Source organism: Acartia tonsa, chromosome 13, assembly GCF_053477335.1.
Source record: "Acartia tonsa isolate MP-2025a chromosome 13, ASM5347733v1, whole genome shotgun sequence".
NCBI classification, from domain to species: domain Eukaryota; kingdom Metazoa; phylum Arthropoda; class Copepoda; order Calanoida; family Acartiidae; genus Acartia; species Acartia tonsa.
Genome location: NC_137272.1, coordinates 23,295,297 through 23,317,137, shown reverse-complemented (window position 1 = coordinate 23,317,137; position 21,841 = coordinate 23,295,297). Strand labels below are relative to the sequence as shown.

General features: G+C 32.9%; 1 protein-coding gene across 3 annotated transcripts in view; it reads right to left on the bottom strand.

Moving 5' to 3' along the window:
- The window catches only part of LOC145304504 (uncharacterized), a 30,454-nt gene that overhangs the window by 2,882 nt on the left and 5,731 nt on the right, over positions 1 to 21,841 (bottom strand). Inside the window, exons 9-26 of one of the 3 annotated variants that reach the window (XM_080146389.1) lie at positions 14,176 to 14,234; positions 13,275 to 13,364; positions 12,658 to 12,831; positions 12,140 to 12,196; positions 11,299 to 11,378; positions 10,608 to 10,750; positions 9,674 to 9,739; positions 8,762 to 8,865; positions 8,012 to 8,120; positions 6,531 to 6,648; positions 5,871 to 5,949; positions 5,329 to 5,377; positions 3,348 to 3,481; positions 2,708 to 2,821; positions 2,441 to 2,508; positions 2,071 to 2,125; positions 1,320 to 1,451; positions 128 to 245 (exon numbers count right to left, since the gene is read on the bottom strand). In XM_080146389.1, the coding sequence (XP_080002515.1) occupies positions 128 to 245; positions 1,320 to 1,451; positions 2,071 to 2,125; positions 2,441 to 2,508; positions 2,708 to 2,821; positions 3,348 to 3,481; positions 5,329 to 5,377; positions 5,871 to 5,949; positions 6,531 to 6,648; positions 8,012 to 8,120; positions 8,762 to 8,865; positions 9,674 to 9,739; positions 10,608 to 10,750; positions 11,299 to 11,378; positions 12,140 to 12,196; positions 12,658 to 12,831; positions 13,275 to 13,364; positions 14,176 to 14,234 (1,749 nt within the window). Of the gene's footprint in view, positions 1 to 127; positions 246 to 1,319; positions 1,452 to 1,881; positions 1,937 to 2,070; positions 2,126 to 2,385; positions 2,509 to 2,707; positions 2,822 to 3,347; positions 3,482 to 5,328; positions 5,378 to 5,870; positions 5,950 to 6,530; positions 6,649 to 8,011; positions 8,121 to 8,761; positions 8,866 to 9,673; positions 9,740 to 10,607; positions 10,751 to 11,298; positions 11,379 to 12,139; positions 12,197 to 12,657; positions 12,832 to 13,274; positions 13,365 to 14,175; positions 14,235 to 21,841 lie in introns of all 3 variants that reach the window. The other 2 variants (XM_080146390.1, XM_080146388.1) reach the window with 2 other exon arrangements.

The window sequence follows — 21,841 nt, the reverse complement described above, 5'->3', positions numbered from 1 at the left end:
ATGAATAATGGCCAAGAAACGCACAACTTTATAATGATAGACACACATACATCTTACTACTTTGGAAGATTGACTAATAATAAACTAATAATAAAGTATCTGCGCTACAAATAAAGATTAAACTTACATATGAAGTCTGTTCGTCGCATTTGTGAGTTCTCTTGAAGGCATTGGGGACATGGTAGTCAGCGTTACATTGGTTGGCATCCAAACTTTTCAATGGCATAGATATAGCTACAGCACCCCTATATAGATAGACAATTACAGAAATAGAAAGAAAAATCAGTGTAAAAATATGACAGTGTAAATATTTGATAGATTTTAGATTGAGAAAAATTGATAACTTAATAGAAATATGGACAGAGATATTTTGATAGAATAGAGAAAACTAGATAAGAGGGCGTCCAAGGGGGGGGTATATAGGTGATTATCCCCCTTGATCCCCCCCCCCCCCACCTTACCTTGAATAAAAAAGATTGGACTTGCTACATAGATATTAGTTGAGAGTAAGATACATAAATTTGATATTTGTAAAAAAAAAGAGAAAAGAGATGATAATTTAAATATTAGTATATTGTGTTAGATAAATGTATGAATTAGATTGTTAGATAACAAGGATGACAACATCCATAAAAGCGAAGCTCTGAAACGGTAGGACAAACGGACACAAACACTTGTATAATGTCAGAACTGAATACTCAGAATGCGAATGTATAAGCAAAATTGTAAGTACATTTGTTGAAAAACTGCTTGATACAGGATAATGATTATGGACATACTTACATTTTTAGGACTTGATTATAGAGTTGCTTCGCTTATAATATTGTACTTTGTTGTCCCAGGAATCAGTATACCAAAAATCAGACCAATCGGATAATTAGGTCACATACAAATTTGTTGTTAAAAATGTAAAAAAAATCAACATGTTTAAAATGGACGTAGGGACATTCTGGTAATGATTATAGAGTTGCTACGCTTTCTAACTCGTACCTAACTATCACAGGAATCACCATGCAAAATTTGAAATCGATAGGACAATTCTAACATGCCTAAATTAACGAAAAAAGCTATTTAAAAAAGTAAAAAAATCAACATGTTTGAAATGAACGTACGGACATTTTGGTAATGATTATAGAGTTGCTACGCTTTCTAAATTGTACCTAACTACTAAAGGAATCACCATGCAAAATTTGAAATCGATAAGACAATTCTAACATGTCTAAATTAACGAAAAAAGCTATCCGTGACGGACGGACGGACGGACCGACCCTAATTATAGAAAAGCTTCGCTTTTAAAAAAGACATAAAAATAATCTTACTTGAATTCAATCCTATTTCTAAGACTGTTAAAACCAAAGAACGGCGCTGCATAAGTTATTTTCCACTGTTTAACTAAGCCTTTGCAGTCATAATACGGCGCTGACCATAAACCTTGCTTCACATTGGCAGCCCTGAAAAGTATAATCATAATTCAATCAATCACATCTGACTTAAACAAAGTATGTTCATTCAACAGACAACCACCCCTTTGATTACACGACCAATCTCTGGGAAGTCCTAACTGCTCGTTAGTTAATTTGTCCGTTTGTCAACAATATTCTTGTGCTGAGCTGGTTATGGATGTTGTAATTTTTGTTTTTTTAGACAAATATTCCATATATATTAAACCATATACTATAGATGTATATATATGTACAGATCTTATATTTTTCAGTGACCTATTTCGTCTGCTAGCAAATTGTTTTCTGTTACTTGGCTGTGTTAATATTACTGTTACTATTGGATGATTTCCAAAGACCCAATTGAGAGTCCGCACAAGGTCATTGCGAAGGGAAAATACAGTTATTAACTCTTTCTTCCTCTAGTGTTTTACTCTAATACCTGTAATATTCTGGGAAATGTTCATATCTCCTGAGATACATGGGGGTATCAGAACCTTCCTACTTGTAATATTCAGGGAAATGTTCATATCTCCTGAGATACATGGGGATATCAGAACATTCCTACCTGTAATATTCAGGGAAATGTTCATATCTCCTGAGATACATGGGGATATCAGAACATTCCTACCTGTAATATTCAGGGAAATGTTCATATCTCCTGAGATACATGGGGGTATCAGAACCTTCCTACCTGTAATATTCCGGGAAATGTTAATATCTCCTGAGTTACATGGGGGTATCAGAACCTTCCTACCTGTAATATTCAGGGAAATGTTCATATATCCTGAGATACATAGGGGTATCAGAACCTTCCTACCTGTAATATTCAGGGAAATGTTCATATCTCCTGAGATATATGGGGGTATCAGAACCTTCCTACCTGTAATATTCAGGGAAATGTTCATATCTCCTGAGATACATGGGAGTATCAGAACCTTCCTACCTGTAATATTCAGGGAAATGTTCATATCTCCTGAGATACATGGGAGTATCAGAACCTTCCTCCTCGTCAGCAGTAGCATTCTCCAGACCTGACCGTTTAGCACGCGGTACACCTTCCCAGGATCTACAAATAATAACATTTTTGAATATAATCTGGTAAGGGCCGATAATTTGATGTACATTCCCAATAATGATACACAAAATTACCCCTTCTGACTCTTTGGTAATTATTATTAAGTTGAAACACTTTCTGTATTGCATCTAATTGTTATAGAAATCTCCAGTAAGGTTAAAAATTGATATAATGATTTTTTAAAATTTACCTGAAATAAATCTTAAGCCAGTATTTTTCCAAGCTTTCAAAGTAGTTAGACCATCTGGACTTGAGATCCTTAAACCAGGGCTCATTGATGTAAATGTCTTCGGTGGTGTTCAATCTAAATATAAAATCAGTTATAGAATAGTTATTTTTCGGCAGATATTTAAATAAAGATTAAAACCAGTTTTGTTGGATTTTTATTTTAATATTTTTGGAAAATATCTACAACACGATAGAATATATGATTTTTCAGTATGACTGGGAACCCGGTTCTAATACAGCGGATATTAATTTTCTTTATTTATCCCTCTATAAGTTTTAACATAATAATAATCACTGAATAATAAATAGCTAAATAATTTACAGAGAGACAAAGTAACTTATAGAGTAGTTTAAAAATTATCACTTAATTTCTGTAACCAATATTGTAACATAAGAAATAAAATCTACACAAAAGCATTACGGGTAGACGGAAGGTAAAAAAAGAGTTATGGCTATATGATAGATGCTTTTTGCTGTCTGGGTGTTTTTCTCCTCATGTAAGCCTCATATTTGTTATTTGTAATTAAACTTTTAAGACATTTATGATGTACAAACAAAAATGCAATTATAGAGAAGCTTTATATACTAAAAATCCACCAAACCTGGCTAAATCTTCAACAAAAAACGTCCTTCCATTGTCCAGTTTCTTCCTGTAGGCGTAGGGGGCAAAATATGTCCTGGTGTTGTGGCGGGGGTCCTTCGCGGGGCCTTCACTACCATCCTCGGTCTTGTTTTTCTAAATAATATATATACAAAATTAAATATGTAGCCAACAATTAGAAAAATCTAATGTACTCCTTTATTTCTTAACTCTATCAATAAACTAGAGTTGGCTCGATATAATTATCTCCCTATTGGCTAGTTTTCTATATGCATATCTATTTCTCAATAAATCTATTTTCCTCACCCGGCATTACTATCTAAAAGAAAGTAAATATTTAATAATTTAAATGATTTTTAAAAGATTTTTTTAAATTATATTTTTTTCTTTACATTACCATCACCAAAGGGTTAATGATGATGATTACAATTTTAGTTTAATATTTGAACACACAAAATGTCGCCACAATCGAATTCTTTTAAAACATAGTTTTCTTAAATTTATCATATTATAAATTTAAATTTTCTTTTTTATGATTAGAAATTAAATACATCAATATAAGGTAAATAGCAACATGAAATGAAAAAAATGAATTTATTTTTAATAAAGTAAAATAATGGGTCTTATCGTTCTGGGCAATGAGAGTTTATTATGGATTATTGGAGCACTATGAGTTTTAATCATATATTCCTTGGAAAACTTGAGCTCGTTTATAGACATTTATTTCCTATATAGATCTGATATGGATCTTGAAGCAATTAAGCAGGCCGTTTTGTACATGTTAAAAATTGGAAGATTTCATTAAATAAAAGTAATCGCAAATATACTTAGTAAATGATTTTAAAGGAAGCCTGCAAGAAATACCACGCTTTAACTGCTGAAAGACTGCCACAAGTAGACCAAATACCCCAAATTTGAAGACTTCAGCTTCTATAACAAAAAAGTTCTAGGCATTTTAAAATGACATTTTATGTACAATGAAAATTTTGAAAGAATTGCAATGCTCATGTTGAAAACTTTAAAATTGAACTACGTGGCCTAGAAACAAAATTATAAGCTTATTTTTGTCATAAATTTAGGTTTCCAGTAACTAATTATATTTTTACGATAAAAATACCCATTTTTAAAGTCAAAATCATTAAAAAAATTAAGTTTAACTTGCGTTGCACCGAGTGTACTGAAGGCTGAATCAGCTTAACAACCAATCATAGCTGAGCTTACCCCTTTGTTTCCACTGTATTTTTCGTTTAAAAATGCAATTTAAATCGAATTTTTTTCATAGATTTTGACTATGAAATGTTGTGTTTTTATTGTGAAAATTTAATCAGTTACCGGAAATCCAAGTTTCTGACAAAGATAAGGTTATAATTTTGTGTCTAGGCGACATAATTTAATATTTTTTTTTCTTTTATGGGCATTGGAAATCTTTCAAAAATTTCATTGTACATAAAATGCTATTTTGAAATGCCTAGAACTTTTTTGTTATTGAAGCTGAAGGCTTTAAATTTTGGGTATTGGGTCTACTTGTGGCGGTCTTTCAGCAGTTAAAGCGTGGTATTTCTTGCAGGCGTCCTTTAAGTCTTCTTTGCCTGTCCGTATATTTTTATTAATCAAATTGGCATATTTAGTTCTTCTTCTGAATAAATCCCCCAATTTTTCCAATTATGATAAAATTATATATTTAATTGGTATAAATATTCTAGAAATTATAGACTTTTTATTGGTTTCTTTACTTTTATAATTCTAAGAAAATCCTTCCCTACCACTTGATATAATATAACTCAGGTATCTTTAAAGGATAAGACAGTGCACGATAAATTGATGTGCATCTCCATTCCCCAACGATGATTATCAAAATTATCCCTTACCCAAAGTTTTTTAGCCAACGAATAGGATCTCGTGATCATAAAACTGAGGGTACCAGTGTAATTTACAGAACATTGACCCCCTCGCCCTTCCCTGACATAAATAAAGATACTTACTCTTTCAACAAACTGGCTTGTATCCCAATAAATACCGGCGGACCAAACTCTGGAAAAAAAATAGTTTCTTTGTAAACTTAAACCTTCAGAATTGTAAAAAAGGTTATATGTATTAGCAAATATCTTATAGAATTATATTAGAATAATATTTTACTATCTAGTAGTCTAAAGAACAATTTTCTAAATTGGTTAAAATACCTTGCCAATTTTACTCTAAATCATTTTGACATAAAGACATACGAAAATGATAATGTTAGACTTTAAAATTTGCTAATTGACAGGAAAACTTAAAAGCCCTAGGTATTCCTTTTAAATATTAAAAATAAATGTTATTTCAAACAGCCTAATTATCTATCCGTCTGTCTGTCCGTCAGTCAGCTAATCCATCGTTTTTTTCTAAAGAATTAAAGAATCAACTGCTAGTCCGACAGTACTTCTAGGGGTTCTTCCTATTGAACCTGTACTAATTCTTAAATAAGGGAGGGTTGGTGTTCGAAAACTCATCCACCCCCCCCCCCCCTCCCAAAAAATACAATCGTTACCTGCTGTTACCCATAACCATGGCCAATGCTTCTCCAATCATTTGATCTTCAGTTAATGATTCATCAACGACTCTTGTTCCTTAAAATAATATTGGAATTAGGATCTTAAAATGCTTTAAATCTATCAAAATGTATGTAATTACAAATAAAACAAGGGTTACAACATCCATAAAAGCGAAGTTCTGAAACTGTAGAACAGACGAACATTAACACTTGTCAAGTGTCAGTACTGAATATGCAATATATAGATGCTGTGAGTATTGGTGCAAAAAATATGACGTAACAAAAAAAATTAGCCAATGAGAGGCCACTATAAATTTTACCATTGGTCAATAACGGCCTCTCATTGGCTAATTTTTTTTGTTGCGTCATATTTTTTGCACCAATACTCACAGCATCCAATATAAATATAAAATTTTGACAAAATTAAATGTACGCTAATTGAGACTGATAAGAAGCTAAAAAACTGTAAGTCTAGGCTGTATACCTCTACTGAATAGTCTTGACTGAAAGATATAGGTACTGTAAGTCTAGACTCTCTGTGGATACTGTAAAGAATGGATCTGTTGGTTAATGGTAATACTACGTATTTTCTGCAGAATCTAGACGTACTAATGACATGCCCTATTTATAGAGAAGCCGCACTGCCAAAACTCCTACCTGGGAAAATCTCTTTAGGATCTACAACTTGCAAGAAGCCAGAAATGAAGTTTGCAGTTCTGACGGCCATCAGGGCTTCGTTCTCAAATTGTTTTTCTGCACCATATGCAATATCTCCCTGAAATATCAAACATTTACAATAATCGTACCTCTATAATATTGGTAAGAACAGTTGTCAGGGAAAGCAAAGCTCAGTGAACAAAAAATAAAAAATGTCCAAGTCAGAGAATTGTGAGTCCTGAGGGGCAGAAACTGGTATAAATGTTATGATTCACAGTTCGTTACTATAAAAATTTAGTTTGAAATTCCCAATCTTAACCAGACCAATGCCATCTAGCCATACAAGATGCCTAGATTTCAATTAGATTTGAAAATTTCAAGTTTAATTTTAATTCCCTATGAGTTATCGCACAATCTTGACAAGAAAAGCAAAGATCATTAATTTAAGATTATGAACAAGTTTGCTTTTGTAAATTCTTCATAAAAACACTTCTGAAAGGATTTAATCAATAGCCATTTTTAAAAGTTGCTTTGCTAAGGTCACAGAAATTAAGACTTATATAAATCATATACCTATAGAGTTGTTTTATGAAAGACTTCATTAAAGCAAAGTTGTAAAAATTAAAAAAAATGAATATTTGTTTTTCTTATCTTGGAGTTTAGGCTCCTAGGGGATGGAATTTGAACTTAAAATTTTCAAACTTAAATTTTTCAAAAATTAGATTTCGTTGGATTTTCTAGATGCCAGATATGAAATATAGGCATCTTGTTTGACTAGATGGCAGTGGTCTGGTTAAGATTGGGAATTTCAAACTAAATTTTTATAGAAGTGAACTGTGGATTCATATTCTAATATATATGGAAAAATTTCTGTATTACGATGCTATAAAAAATTTTTCATTGTGGCTAAGAACTTGTTCTAATCCAGCTATATCTACTGAAAAAATGGTGCATGCTGTTTCAATGTCAGATGTGCGATATAAGTAATTAGAGTAGGGGGAATGCTTTGGCCCCAAAAAGGTCAACTAATTAACATTCACATTTAGGACTTTCTGACAAAAGTCGTGCAACCAAAGTGATGATTGTCTGAAGGGTGTTTGACCATATGATATTGATCATGCATATCATTAAGCAAGATTATATTCAGAGATACACCAAAATAAGATCTTGTGGTGTATCCAGTCCTCAATAGGCTATCTATAAAGATCAAAAATAATTTTTCGTGAAAACTTACAAGGATTTATAGGGATAAGACAATGGCCGATAAATTGATGTACAATGTAGATCCCCAATGATAATAAACAAAATTACCCCCCTCTGTAGATTGAAATTAATCCCCAATGTTGTTAAGCCAACAAATAAAAAAACGTTATTATATAGGGACTAGTGAAATAAATAGCCCATTGTCCACTTCCTTCCTGCCTTCATAGTCTATCTGAGTCTAACTATAAAAATCAAAATCTCTTTTCGGTGAAGCTCACCTTTAGTTTCAACTCATCAGGAGTCTTGGCTTTACAATTCTCATCATTAATACTGTGGATGTAGTTCAATACTTCGTCAACATTGATTTTCTTCAAACCCAAAGATTCTCTGAAAAAATATAAAGATATTCGAAAATGATAAAAGGAGAGAAATAATCGAAAGCAATAGGAAAGAAAAAAGAAACAGGAAACTTATAATTCCAAAAGAATTTGTTATAGAAAGACACAAAATGCAGAAGAGAGAGACAGAGAGACAGAGACAGAGAGACAGAGAGACAGAGATACAGAGAGACAGAGAGACAGAGACAGAGAGACAGAGACAGAGAGACAGAGACAGAGAGACAGAGAGACAGAGAGACAGAGAGACAGAGACAGAGAGACAGAGACAGAGACAGAGAGACAGAGAGACAGAGAGACAAAGACAGAGAGACAGAGACAGAGAGACAGAGAGACAGAGACAGAGAGACAGAGAGACAGAGAGACAGAGACAGAGACAGATAGAGAGAGACAGACTTACAGACAGGCAGACAGAGGTCATAAGAAAAAGTGAAAATATTTTTATTTAGTTTAATATTTATCAATAAAGGATTGCATTTTTTCTGCAACTTTCTAGGATTTAAAAATCAGCAAAAAAATATGATTCTCCAATAAACTAATTCATATGCTATAATATCAATATATGCTTATGCGCGGGGGCCGAGCCCTGATATAAATCAGTTTCTAAGCCATACTGGATAAAAAAAATCTGACCTATGATGAATTGAGCTGAGGTCCCATTTTTGTTGACTGCTGTAGTTGGCGTATTCAGGGTGCTGCTCCATATATTTATCTCTCATCCAATCAGGAGATATTTCCTTTAAATCATAGAATTATGAGTATTTCCTATAAATTATATAGTTATGAGTATTTACTTACAGTAATCAATAAAATATAGGAATAGAAAAATCAAGTAAAAAATCGCGAAACCTCTGTAAAATACAATGCAATCCCCCAAAATGTATTTATTTAATTTATAAGAATGGATTTTCATATTAATCATGCTTAAAATCTCAAAACCTCCTAAAAACTAAATCTCCATAAAGTACTTCGATACTTGAGTAGCCAAACCTTTGTATGTCTTCATATTCAGAAAGAAACAGACCGCTGAACCAATTAAAGAGAGGGGTAAGTTTCTGGTAGAATCCGTAAAGGTGTGTGTTTTAAGGCTTACAGAGAGTAGTAGAACGATAATATTCACTAAATATGTGTATTTCTTATTGAAAAGAGCTATAGACAATTTTTTTTAAGTTAACATAAATTTTTATCGTTCTACTACTGTTTTTTACTTATAACACATAACCTTTACGGATTTTACCAGAAACCTACCCCTCTCTTTATTAAAGGTTTTACAATGAGAATAAAACACTAGATGAGGAAGGGGTTGAATAGCTGTATCTCCCAATCGCAGTGTCCTTGTGCCGACTCTCAATTGGGTCATTGAAAAATCAACCAATGGTGTTGGTTATTTTAACACAGCTATGTATAAGAAAACAATATGGTAGCCGACGAAAAAGGTCATTGAAAAAGGGAGGGACCGGAAGTAGATATCTGTATTTACATCAATAATATAGATCTGTTGTTTTACATATTTCTATTATAAAATTCTTAGATTAAAATGGTTACCTTTTTGGTTGGAAGTTTTTGAATAAATCCAATCTTGGTGCAGTCAAAGTTTCCTGGTTTGTTATACTAAATAAAATTATATGTTTTTACTTCCAAAATAAATTCGGACACTCTTAAAGAACTTTAAAAGGATGGAAAGAAAACACAATCAAAAAGTGTGAAAAAGGGAAAATAAGGAATTAACAAACAAGGATGACAACATCCATAAAAGCGAAGCACTGAAACGGTAGGACAAACGGACATTAACACTTGTATAGTTTCAGAATTGATTAATCCTAATTTAAATGTATAAGAGTCAAAGCAAAATTTTAAGTAAATTTGTTAAAAAACTGCTTGATACAGGATAATGTTTATGGACATACTTACATTTTTAGGACTTGATTATAGAGTTGCTTCGTTTATTACATTATACTTTGTTGTCCCAGGAATCAATATACCAAAAATCAGATCAATCCGATGATTAGATCACATAAAAATTTGATGTTAAAAAAGTAAAAAAATCATCATGTTTAAAATAGACGTACGGACATTTTGGTAATGATTATAGAGTTGCTACGCTTTCTAAATCGTACCTAACTGCTATAGGAATCACCATGCAAAATTTGAAATCGATAGGACAATTCTAACATGCCTAAATTAACGAAAAAAGCTATCCGTTACGGACGGACCGACCCTAATTATAGAAAAGCTTCGCTTTTAAAAAGAAAGAAGTCTTTTGATTAATTAGTTTTCAATTCGGGAATAATAGAAACAGGCAATTATAGAGATTCTAAACATCCAAAAATCAATTTTTATAATTTAAAAAGATAGTTCCTTTTATAACATTAATTTTCCTATATAATATATGCTGTAATTGTTAGCAAAAAATCAAACAAACATTATGTTGAGTAAAAGATGGTATATTTCCACTTAATCTAAACTAAGAGTCACAAACCTGCATGGGGCTGGCTCGCTCCACAATCTCGCCGAGGAACGGCCGTCGCACAACGTTCGGAAGCCGAAATCCTGGCCGACACCGACATTGGTAGCCTCCGCGCCGGAAACCCCATCCTTCCAGAGGCTCACACTCTGTTGATTCTGAAGGAAATAAGACATTTTTGATCATGAAATGAATTGTTTTTTTTAATTGTTTTAAATAGGTAAATAGTTTCTTTGTAATAAAAGTAATCAAAGGTATAAAATTATCGTCAACATGGTGGAAAGGTTAACAACCAAAGTGAACCTTTATCCAAATTTAGTTACTTTCTAGAAATTCTTTCCGGTTTAACGTTTGTTAGAGATAATTGAATTCTTACTTATGGTCAGCCTAAGATTTTTAAATGCCTTGATAAAAAGGTACAAAAAGATAACAGTTATGCATAGCAATCCTTATAATAAAGTAACAAGATCTCTGTGTGAATACCAAAGTTTATGACTATTTTGGGGGAGGGTACTACTACCCCCAAGAGAAATCGCTTCTATAAAAAATTACCCTCCCCCCCCTAAACAAACTTTCTATAACTTTTTCTTTTCAAACTACAATTGAAAGTGGGGGGGGGGGGTCAACAACCCCTCCTAACTTTAAGCCCCTAGAGGCCTCTAGAGGCGTAGCCACTAGTATTTAATAAATTTAAAAGAATTCTTACCTTTTTTACACTTGGCTGTATCAGCAAATCTGTTGGGTCCTTTGTTACCCTCTCCCTTTGGGCACTGGTTTATATCAATTCTAAAAACAGAAAATTTTTAGGATCATAGAAAGAAAACGAAGTAAAGGTTTCGTCGTATTTTCACATAAAATAACCCTGCGGGACAATCATTAACATTTACCTAACCTAACCTGACATAAAAATTACAATCACCTATCAAAAGCTTGTGAAAATACGACGAAATCCGCTACTTCGTTTTCTATCTATGATCCAATTTTTATTTTTATCTGTACTTACGATAATCTTGCTTTTAAAAGCTAAGCATTTCTAAATTTATAATCAGTCCATATGCCTAGTTAGAATTGTCCTTTTGATTTTAAACTTGGCATGATGATTCATGTGACAGTTAGGTACAATTTAGAAAGCGCAGCAACTATGGAATTACTACCAAAAAGTCAGTAAGCCCATTTTAAACATGATGATTTTCTTTTTTTGAGTAGATTTTATTATTTGATATAATCATCCGATTCAATTGAATTTTTGAATATGATTTTCTAATACGATGAAACATAACTTTAACTTTAACTTTATGACTATTAGATAATTGGAATATCAAATCATTAAATCCGCAAAAAGTATCATATAACTTTTAACTCTGTCTTTATGTTTGTTTGTCAGTAAACTATATTTGTAAATACTATTTTGAACGGTTTAAAATCTTATTATCTTGCACATACAGTCAGCTACAAATTCACTCAATAGAAATGGTTTCTAGCTTGACGTTAAAAGTTCAATTAATTGAAAGGTTTCAGAAACTTTCCTATAAATAAAAATATTTTACCTTTCAAAATTCATCTCTAGAACAGAAGCGGCTGTATAGGTGGGATACTCAACATGCCTGATAAATGATATTAGTTAGGTATTTGTCTACCAATTTTTTATCTATCTACCTTCTTTTTTAACTTATCTGTCTACTAATACATCTTTATTTATTGTCATTAATGATTAATGTTTCAGTTAAAACTCTGCTATATGTAAATAATCATAATCTGTCATTATCACTGCATTTTTTTAATATGTTGAATGAAATAAACATTTGATGTTGGTGTAATTGATGTTGATCTACCTATCTTTCATTTTTTCTGCCTGTTTATCTACATCATGGAAAGAAAACGAAGTAGCGGGTTTCATAATATTTTCACAGTAGCTTTTGATAAGTTATTTTAGGTTAGGTTAAGTTAGGTAGATGTTAATGATTGCTACGTTAGGGCTAGATATAAAAGAAAGCTACTGTGAAAATACGACGAAACCTGCTACTTCGTTTTCTTTCCATGATCCAATTATTATTGAACATCTTACCTAAATTGTGTATGACGCGGGTAGATATCTACAACAGGTACGACTGCTGCCACCTTCCACATGTTTGAGCGGCCACAGTCAAAGTACGGCCTGGTCCATTTAACAGGACCTGGTTCCTCCTCAGCTCCACGTGGTCCGTGGAAAGCAAAGGTTGTGTTTGTATTGTTGGCGTACCTAAATATTATCAAGCTTATAAATTTGTCTTCATATTTTCCACAGGGCTCGGCAGCTGCAGTCAAAGCTGTGTCGTAGTTAGCTTTTCTATTTAATTAAACTTCAGTACTGAACCAGTCAGTTCATTATGCCAAAAATCAAACGAAATTTAGAACAATCATCGGTTATAATCTTAACATGGGTGACAACATCCCTAAGTAGCGAGGAATCCAAAAACCATGGATGTGTAAACGGACAAAGTAAGATATACATATAGAAGTTCAGTTATCAGAGAATAAATCCTTTTAAAAATCTTAAAACCTTTATAAAAGTATTTTTGAGCTTTACCAACAGACCGACGGACCAAATGAATTATATAATGGATGCTCTTTTGGTATAGTAATCCTTACGTACGTCGATATAACAACATATCACTAAGTTTAACAAAAAAATAGATAAAGTACCTGATGTTGATATTGTACACAGTCTTGGTATCCTGTAGAGCTTGTCTGTGGGCATCGTCAGGCAACCACCGAGTATACCATTCGTTGATTCTACAAACAAATTGATAATGCATAAAGACTTCATACCAGGGAACGGCAGCCTTATCCACAGCCACTATCAGCCGCGCGGATTAAAATAGCCCAAGTGTCGGATTTCTGAGCCATACAATAAGCCTCACTGTCAGCTGCGAATTCATAAGCAATCCGATAGGGCTCAATGCAAGCAGCGCGGCTTTGAATAGCCCAATCGTATGGTGCGCGGCTTCATGGACGTCCAAGGGGGGGGGGGGGGGGGTAATGGGGCGATTACCCCACCCCCAAATTTTTTTTCATTTTACCTCCCTCCCCCACCCATTTAAAATTTACCCCTACCCTGGGGGTGCCGTAGGCACCCCCAACCATTTAGGAGGGGGTATTTACCCCCCCCCCAAACCATTTTGGGGGGGTAAATACCCTCCCCAAAATAAAAAATCTCTAACAAAAAAATTTTACCCCCCCCCAAAAGCGAATTACCCCCCCCCCTTAAAAATTTGTTTACCCCCCCAAAATAAAAAGCTTAGACGTCTATGGGCCGAGCCACCCAAAAAAGCCTCACTGTAATCTGCGCGGATTACTAAACCCCCCAGTAAACTACCAGATCACAGCCAACCTAAGCCTTACTCAGCCTAAGCAACCAAAGAAGGAACCCAGTAATAGTGTCGGACTGATTATGACGTAGAAAAAAAAATTAGCCAATGAGAGGCCATTATTGTCCAATGGTAAAATTTATAGTGGCCTCTCATTGGCTAATAATTTTTTTTACGTCATAATCAGTCCGACACTTTTACTGGGTTCCCAAAGAAGGCATAAAAATTGTTCTGACCTGTAGAAATCTGTTGTGTAGTTATCTCCCATACTTCCCTTAGGAATTGCTCCTAAATCCTAAAATTGAATAAAATATTATATGATAAAAGTCAGAGATGGGTTTTTGAAAGGAGAATGCCGCGTTTTTTCGACATTTTTTAGACCTGTCGTCTTCGTTCAATCAATCATTATTATGAAATTGCCTCGTATGATTTAAACTGTTTTTACTATATTAAAGTGGCTGTGAATTTGCAAATAACGTTATATATATAGGTAGATAACTGACAATTGAAGATAAATCTTTAAAAATATTGCCTAAAAAAATGATAAATATTTAATTAGATGAAAAAGAATTTTCAAATTTTCTAAACAGAACGATACCACGACTATCATTATTATGAAAACTGAATAATAAATGCATTAAATACGAACAATCCCAGTGATTTATAGGGAATTGTATTCAAAATAGATAAAGCATTGTGTATTTTTTAAAATGTCATTTAAAAGTAACACAACATGATTATCATTTTAAAACCTCTCTCTCTCTCTCTTTCTCTCTCTCCTCTCTCTCTCTCTCTCTCTCTCTCTCTCTCTCTCTCTCTCTCTCTCTCTCTCTCTCTCTCTCTCTCTCTCTCTCTCTCTCTCTCTCTCTCTCTCTCTCTCTCTCTCTCTCTCTCTCTCTCTCTCTCTCTCTCTCTTTCTCTTTCTCTTTCTCTCTCTCTCTCTCTCTCTCTCTCTCTCTCTCTCTCTCTCTCTCTCTCTCTCTCTCTATTTCTTTCTCTCTCTCCCTCTCTCCCTCCCTCTCTCTCTCTCTGTTTCTCTTCTTTCACTTTGCTATTTCTACCTCTAGGTTAGTTGTTAATTAAATATTATTTAAAGTGTAAAAAGATTAAACCATTCAAATCTATAAAAAGTCATTCTAATCTAAATTTATATTTTCTAATTTCTATTTAATCCACAAGCAACTGCGTCTCTAGTATCTAAGGATATTCAAAGGGATATAAAAGTGCAGAAAAATAGCTTAAAACCAACCAACGACTTTTTTAATAAAAATAAAATAGCCTAAAACCTTTCCCAAAAACTATAAGAAGCTTCATTGTAAAAGTGAACCATATCGTTTCAGCGGTTAGCGAGATCCTTCTCTACAGATAAAAAAAGCTTACAACTTTATAAAATCTTTTCATTTAAAACACACCCTTCAGTAAGTAATTGTATGCAGGGAGGAAATGGATATTTGGATTTTTATTACATTAGTTCCCAAAGTTAATGACATTTTGTTAGTTAGCTAATTAACTTTGGGGACTTTCATAGAATTTTAATTGGTTGGTTTATTACTTTGAGTGTCCAAATGTTTAAACTACTAAATATTGTTTACAAAATGGGTAATTTTGTGTATATTTTCATTGTGAATATCCATTAATTTATCGGCCATTGTCTTATGCCTCTAGTTCCCTGGTTAATTAGGTAGCAATGGGTGTGCGGGTGGGTGCGTTAAGTGTGTGTGTGTGTTAGTGTTATACTACGATAGTGTGTGTGTGCGTGTGTGTGTGTGTGTGTGACGAATTACAATAACTATTCATTTTGGAATAAAAAAAAATAATGTTTATTTCTATGGTAAAACTTTAATAAAATGATTGAATTTTTTGCTGAAGTATACAGTATGACCCTCGAAAAAGTATCTTTAAGGGTATACAGCCCTTATTTCTTAATGTATCATCAAAAATAGCATATATCCGTGTTCTCTGTACATTTCCACACAAGCATATATAAAAAAATTAATTTTACCTCCATTAACACTGGAGATTTTTAGAGCTAAAGTTTTGAAAAAGTGACTGAGCAAAAAGTAACTTTTAACATAAAACTACTTTTTTGGCAAAATTAAGATAGAAATTCTATTATTTTTGTTACTATCAGAAACTTTATACAAAAATGAAATAAAAAAATTAGGTTTTGAGTTAAAAGCATTTTTTTGCACATATTTTTTGAGTCTTTTTAGTGTAATGATATTTTAAAAAACTTACTTATGAGGCAAAATTGTTTTAGATTAAAAAACCAAATAAATCTTTATGCATATAGCAGGAAAATTGTTTTTGTTTCATAATCCTAACTTTAATAACAAAAAAGTTATAAGGAAAATAAAATTACATTATAATGATTTTTTAGTCTAAAAATCTTAATTAACCCCCTATTAAGTGATTGAGATGTCAAAAAAGGGGGCGGAGCAACTGTCATAATTAATCTTTTCATAAAAAAGGGTAAGTAAATATCCTGAAATTTGCAAATAATCAATTCGTTCAGTAGTATTTTTTGCCATTAAAAATTTAAATTCTTTGGTGAAATAAAAAAGAAATAATTAGTTAACTCATTTTTCTTTGTTTATCATTCTTCAGTTACCAGAAAGACATAATGTAACCATCCAAAAATAGTGGGAAACAAAAATAAATTCTTTTTCTCAGTCACTTTTTCAAAACTTTAGCTCTAAAAATCTCCGGTGTTAATGGAGGTAAAACTAAAATTTTTATACATATTTGTGTGGAAATGTACAGAGAACAAGGACATATGCTATTTTTTATGATACATTAAGAAATAAGGGCTGTATACCCTTAAAGATACTTTTTCGAGGGTCATACTGTATAGCAAATATAATAAATTTTTACTTTTTAAACAATTTAATTCTTAAATATCATTCTTTCTATAGATTTAAACAATTTTTCTATTGTCTTTATACCGGCTCAAATATACCGAAATTTAGTTAATGATTTTATAAAATAAACCAAACTTTTTCATTACATTTTAAAGAAAGTTCAAAGACAAATATTAATAGACATGTACTACAAAAATATTTCCTAAGTATTGATTTTTTTGTTTTTGTCTGTGAGCTAAGAAATGGCTTAGTTTCTTATAGTTTAATTGTTGCAAAGATTTTAATGTGAACTTTATGTGGAAATAAGCTCGGCATTTTAAACTGATTTTTTTCTAACTTAATTGAACTTTTAAGGCATTATTCTATGGAAATTACTTAAAAACTAAGAAAAGATAAACGAAAATGCATTTTGAAAAAATAAATTTTTGATCACTTTAAATAGGGGGTCAAAAATATACTAGGACACCTATAGAATCAAACTGCAGAGCCCAAATTTGAATTAAGTCCCCAATAAACTTTTTTGGGGGGATTTAAAAATTAATTATTACTGTTGCTCTGGTCATTTTTACTAGAGCAAAAGGTCTGATTTTACTATGTAATATTGTAACTTAGTGAATAATTTTATCTGACATAATACAATAAAAAACATAATGCTGAATTTAAACCAATAAGAAATCTTCTTTCATTTCAATTCTTTATAATTTCCGAAAGAGTGTTTTCACAAAGTGACTTATTTCTAATGTGGTTAAATAATTTTTATTTAATTTAAATGAAAAGAATGAAAACCATACACATAAAAAATACATACTTTTTAAAAATAAGTTTGAATACTCTTATTTTATATTATATTTGTATATGTGACAAAAATAAATTTGTTGTATTACATTAACATTTGTTGTCATCTTACAGCATCTTACACAATTTTAACCCTTTACAGCCAATTTTTATGTGTTTTAAATAAGTGATAGAACACAAACATGTTAATGTTAATTCATTTTTATATTGTAAAGAATTAATTTAGATGAAATCAAAAGGTCTAATTTTACTCTATACTAGAATACAATATTTATGAAGAAAGACACTCTAAAAGCTGAGTATTTTACCCACAAAGGAAAGAAATATCACGATTCAGTAAAATTTATTTAATCCATAGTAAAACAATAAACTTTAAAATCCTAATAAAAATCGATGTGGGCAATTGTTCTCATTTTTGGCTTTGATTCTACAGGTGTCAGAGTATATTTTTGATATACCTTTCAAAAATAGGTTAAAAACAGAGTATACAACTTAGAAATTCAAAATTTTAAATTATTATTTCAGCCATTTGTGTCATGTCTAATAAAGCTTAAAAAGATGCATAAATTAATATACAGCAAAAATGGATTTAAGATTATTTATTTTTCTTCTATAAAAGCCGTACCAACAAAAGCGAAATAAGGGGGGGGGAAGTTTTGCGACTTTCGCTTACTCCATGATTATTCGGCTAGGTATTTAAGTTAGACTATAGGTTATTTGGGATAAAAGTTTACTTTTGGGTAGTAGCTCACGTATTTTTAATCATTTTTTGGATAACCCCACCCCCTAGCCCCCCGGGGCTCAAAAACCCCCTAAAAATGAACCTAACCTTAATTTTCTCAGGAACAATTTGACCAATAGAGATGATTTTTTAAACTTAAGCTTTTATGCTTATAAACTAACTTTTAGTTTAGAAGTCACCCCCCTGCCGCCAACCCCTAGCCCTCCGGGGCTCCAAAAAAACCCTAAAAATGAACCTAACCTTAATTTTCTCAGGAAACATTTGACCAATAAAGATGATTTTTTAAACTTAAGCTTTTATGCTTATAAACTAACTTTTAGTTTAGAAGTCACCCCCCTGCCGCCAACCCCTAGCCCTCCGGGGCTCAAAAAAATCCTAAAAAAGAACCTAACCTTAATTTTCTCAGGAAACATTTGACCAATAGACAAGATTTTTTAAACTTAAGCTTTTATGGTTATAAACTAACTTCTAGTTTAGAAGTCATCCCCCTGCCACCAACCCCTAGCCCTCCGGTGCTCCAAAAATCCCTAAAAATGAACCTAACCTTAATTTTCTCAGGAACCACTTGACTAATAGAGATGATTTCTTAAACTTAGGCTTTTATGGTTATAAACTAACTTTAAGTTTAGAAGTCCCCCCTGCCGCCAACCTCTAGCCCCCCGGGGCTCAAAAAAACCCTAAAAATGAACCTAACCTTAATTAAAATTTCTTATTTGAAGAGTTAGATGTACACTTATTAAACCAAATATGCTTATTTTTGGATGTTATTGACATATTTGCTGAAAAAATTAGAATCTGCCTCCAGGTTCAGGTGCTGCAGGCCTCCAGGTCCACTCTGGAGACAGGTAAAATTAAAATTTCTTATTTGAAGAGTTAGAGGTACACTTATTAAACAAAATATGCATCTTTTTGGATGTTATTGACATATCTGCTGAAAAAATGAAAATTGGCCTCTAGGTTCAGGTGCTGCAGGCCTCCAGGTCCACTCTGGAGACAGGTAAAAATTAAAACTTCTTATTTGAAGAGTTAGAGGTACACTTATTAAACCAAATATGCATCTTTTTGGATGTTATAGACATATCTGCTGAAAAATTAGAATCAGCCTCCAGGTTCAGATGCTGCAGGCCTCCAAGTCCACTCTGGAGACAGGTAAAAATTAAAATTTCTTATTTGAAGAGTTAGAGGTACACTTATTAAAACAAATATGCTACTTTTTGGATTTTATTGACATATCTGATGAAAAAATTAGAACCGGCCTCCAGGTTCAGGTGCTGCAGCCCTCCAGGTCCACTCTCGACAGGTGAAAATTAAAATTTCTTATTTGAAGCGTTAGAGGTACACTTATTTTACCAAATATGCTTCTTTTTGGATGTTATTGACATATCTGCTGAAAAAATTGAAATCGGCCTCCAGGTTTGGGTCCTACAGGCCTCCAGGTGGACACTGGATAGGTAAAAATAAAATTTCTTATTTGGAGAGTTAGAGGTTAACTTATAAAACAATCTATGTATTGTTTTTGATGTTAATAACATAATTGAAGATAAAATTTAAATCGGCCTCCAAGTTAAGGTGCTGCAGGCCTCCAGTTCAACTCTAGACATGAAAAAATTCACAAGAAAATAAGCATCTTGTGGCATAATATTACCATATTTAAAGAAAAAAATAAAATCGGCCTCAAGGTACTGAAGGCTTCCAGATGGCTTTTTGGGGGTATTTTCAGATATTTTCGCTGTTTTTTTTTTAGACATGTTAGGTATCATATTCATTGATACTTTTTAATATGGACACTTTTACCTAGTCTTTGTGACCGCTGGTTGCAGCTGGCCAGGTAAATAACTGAACTTGGAGCCAATTTAATATTTTTCTCCAGAAATAGTAATAACAGCCAAAAGATCCATATTCTGTTTTATAAGTTGACCTCTAACTCTTCAAAAAAGAAATTTCAATTTTTACCTGTCCAGAGTGGACCTGGAGGCCGAATTCATTATCTTCTTTAGGTTTGTTGATAGTAACCTAAAAGAGGCATATTTTGTTTCATAAGTTGACCTCTGACTTCAAATAAGAAATTTAAATTTTTACCTGTCCAGAATAGACCTGGAGGCCTGCAGCACCTGAAACTGGGAGCCGATTTTAAATTTTTCAGCAGTTTTGTCAATAACATCCAAAAGGATGCATATTTGGTTTAATAAGTGTACCTCTAACTCTTCAAATAAGAAATTTTAGTTTTTACCTGTCTCCAGAGTGGACCTGGAAGCCTGCTGCACCTGAACCTGGAGGCCAATTCTAATTTTTTCAGCAGATATGTCAATAACATCCAAAAAGAAGCATATTTGGTTTAATAAGTGTACCTCTAACTCTTCAAATAAGAAATTTTAATTTTTACCTGTCTCCAGAGTGGACCTGGAGGCCTGCAGTACCTGAACCTGGAGGCCAATTCTCATTTTTTCAGCAGATATGTCAATAACATCCAAAAGGATGCATATTTGGTTTTTATAAGTGTACCTCTAAATCTTCAAATAAGAAATTTTAATTTTTACCTGTCTCCAGAGTGGACCTGGAGGCCTGCAGCACCTGAATCTGGAGGCTGGTTCTAATTTTTTCTGCAAATATGTCAATAATATTCAAAAAGAAGCATATTTGGTTTAATAAGTGTACATCTAACTCTTCAAATAAGAAATTTTAATTTTTACCTGTCTCCAGAGTGGACCTGGAGGCCTGCTGCACCTGAACCTAGAGGCCAATTCTAATTTTTTCAGCAGATATGTCAATAACATCCAAAAGGATGCATATTTGGTTTTTATAAGTGTACCTCTAACTCTTCAAATAAGAAATTTTAATTTTACCTGTCTCCAGAGTGGACCTGGAGGCCTGCAGCACCTGAACCTGGAGGCAGATTCTAATTTTTTCAGCAAAAATGTCAATAACATCCAAAAATAAGCATATTTGGTTTAATAAATGTAAATCTAACTCTTCAAATAAGAAATTTTAATTAAGGTTAGGTTCATTTTTAGGGGTTTTTTAACCCTGGCGGGCTAGGGGTTAGCACAAGGGTGGTTGACTTCTAAACTTTAGTTTAAGAACTCATCTCTATTGGTCAAATGGTTCCTGAGAAAATTAAGGTTAGGTTCATATTTTAATTTAGGGTTTTTTGGAGCTCCGGAGGGCTAGGGGTTTGCGGCAGGGGGGTGACTTCTAAACTAGAAGTTAGTTTATAACCATAAAAGCTTAAGTTTAAAAAATCATGTCTATTGGTCAAATGGTTCCTGAGAAAATTAAGGTTAGGTTCATTTTTAGGGTTTTTTGGAGCCCTGGAGGGCTAGGGGTTGACGGCAGGGGGGTGACTTCTAAACTAGAAGTTAGTTTACATGCATAAAAGCTTAAGTTTAAAAAAACATGTCTATTGGTCAAATGGTTCCTGAGAAAATTAAGGTTAGGTTCATTTTGAGGGTTTTTTGGAGCCCCGGAGGGCTAGGGGTTGGCGGCAGGGGGGTGACTTCTAAACTA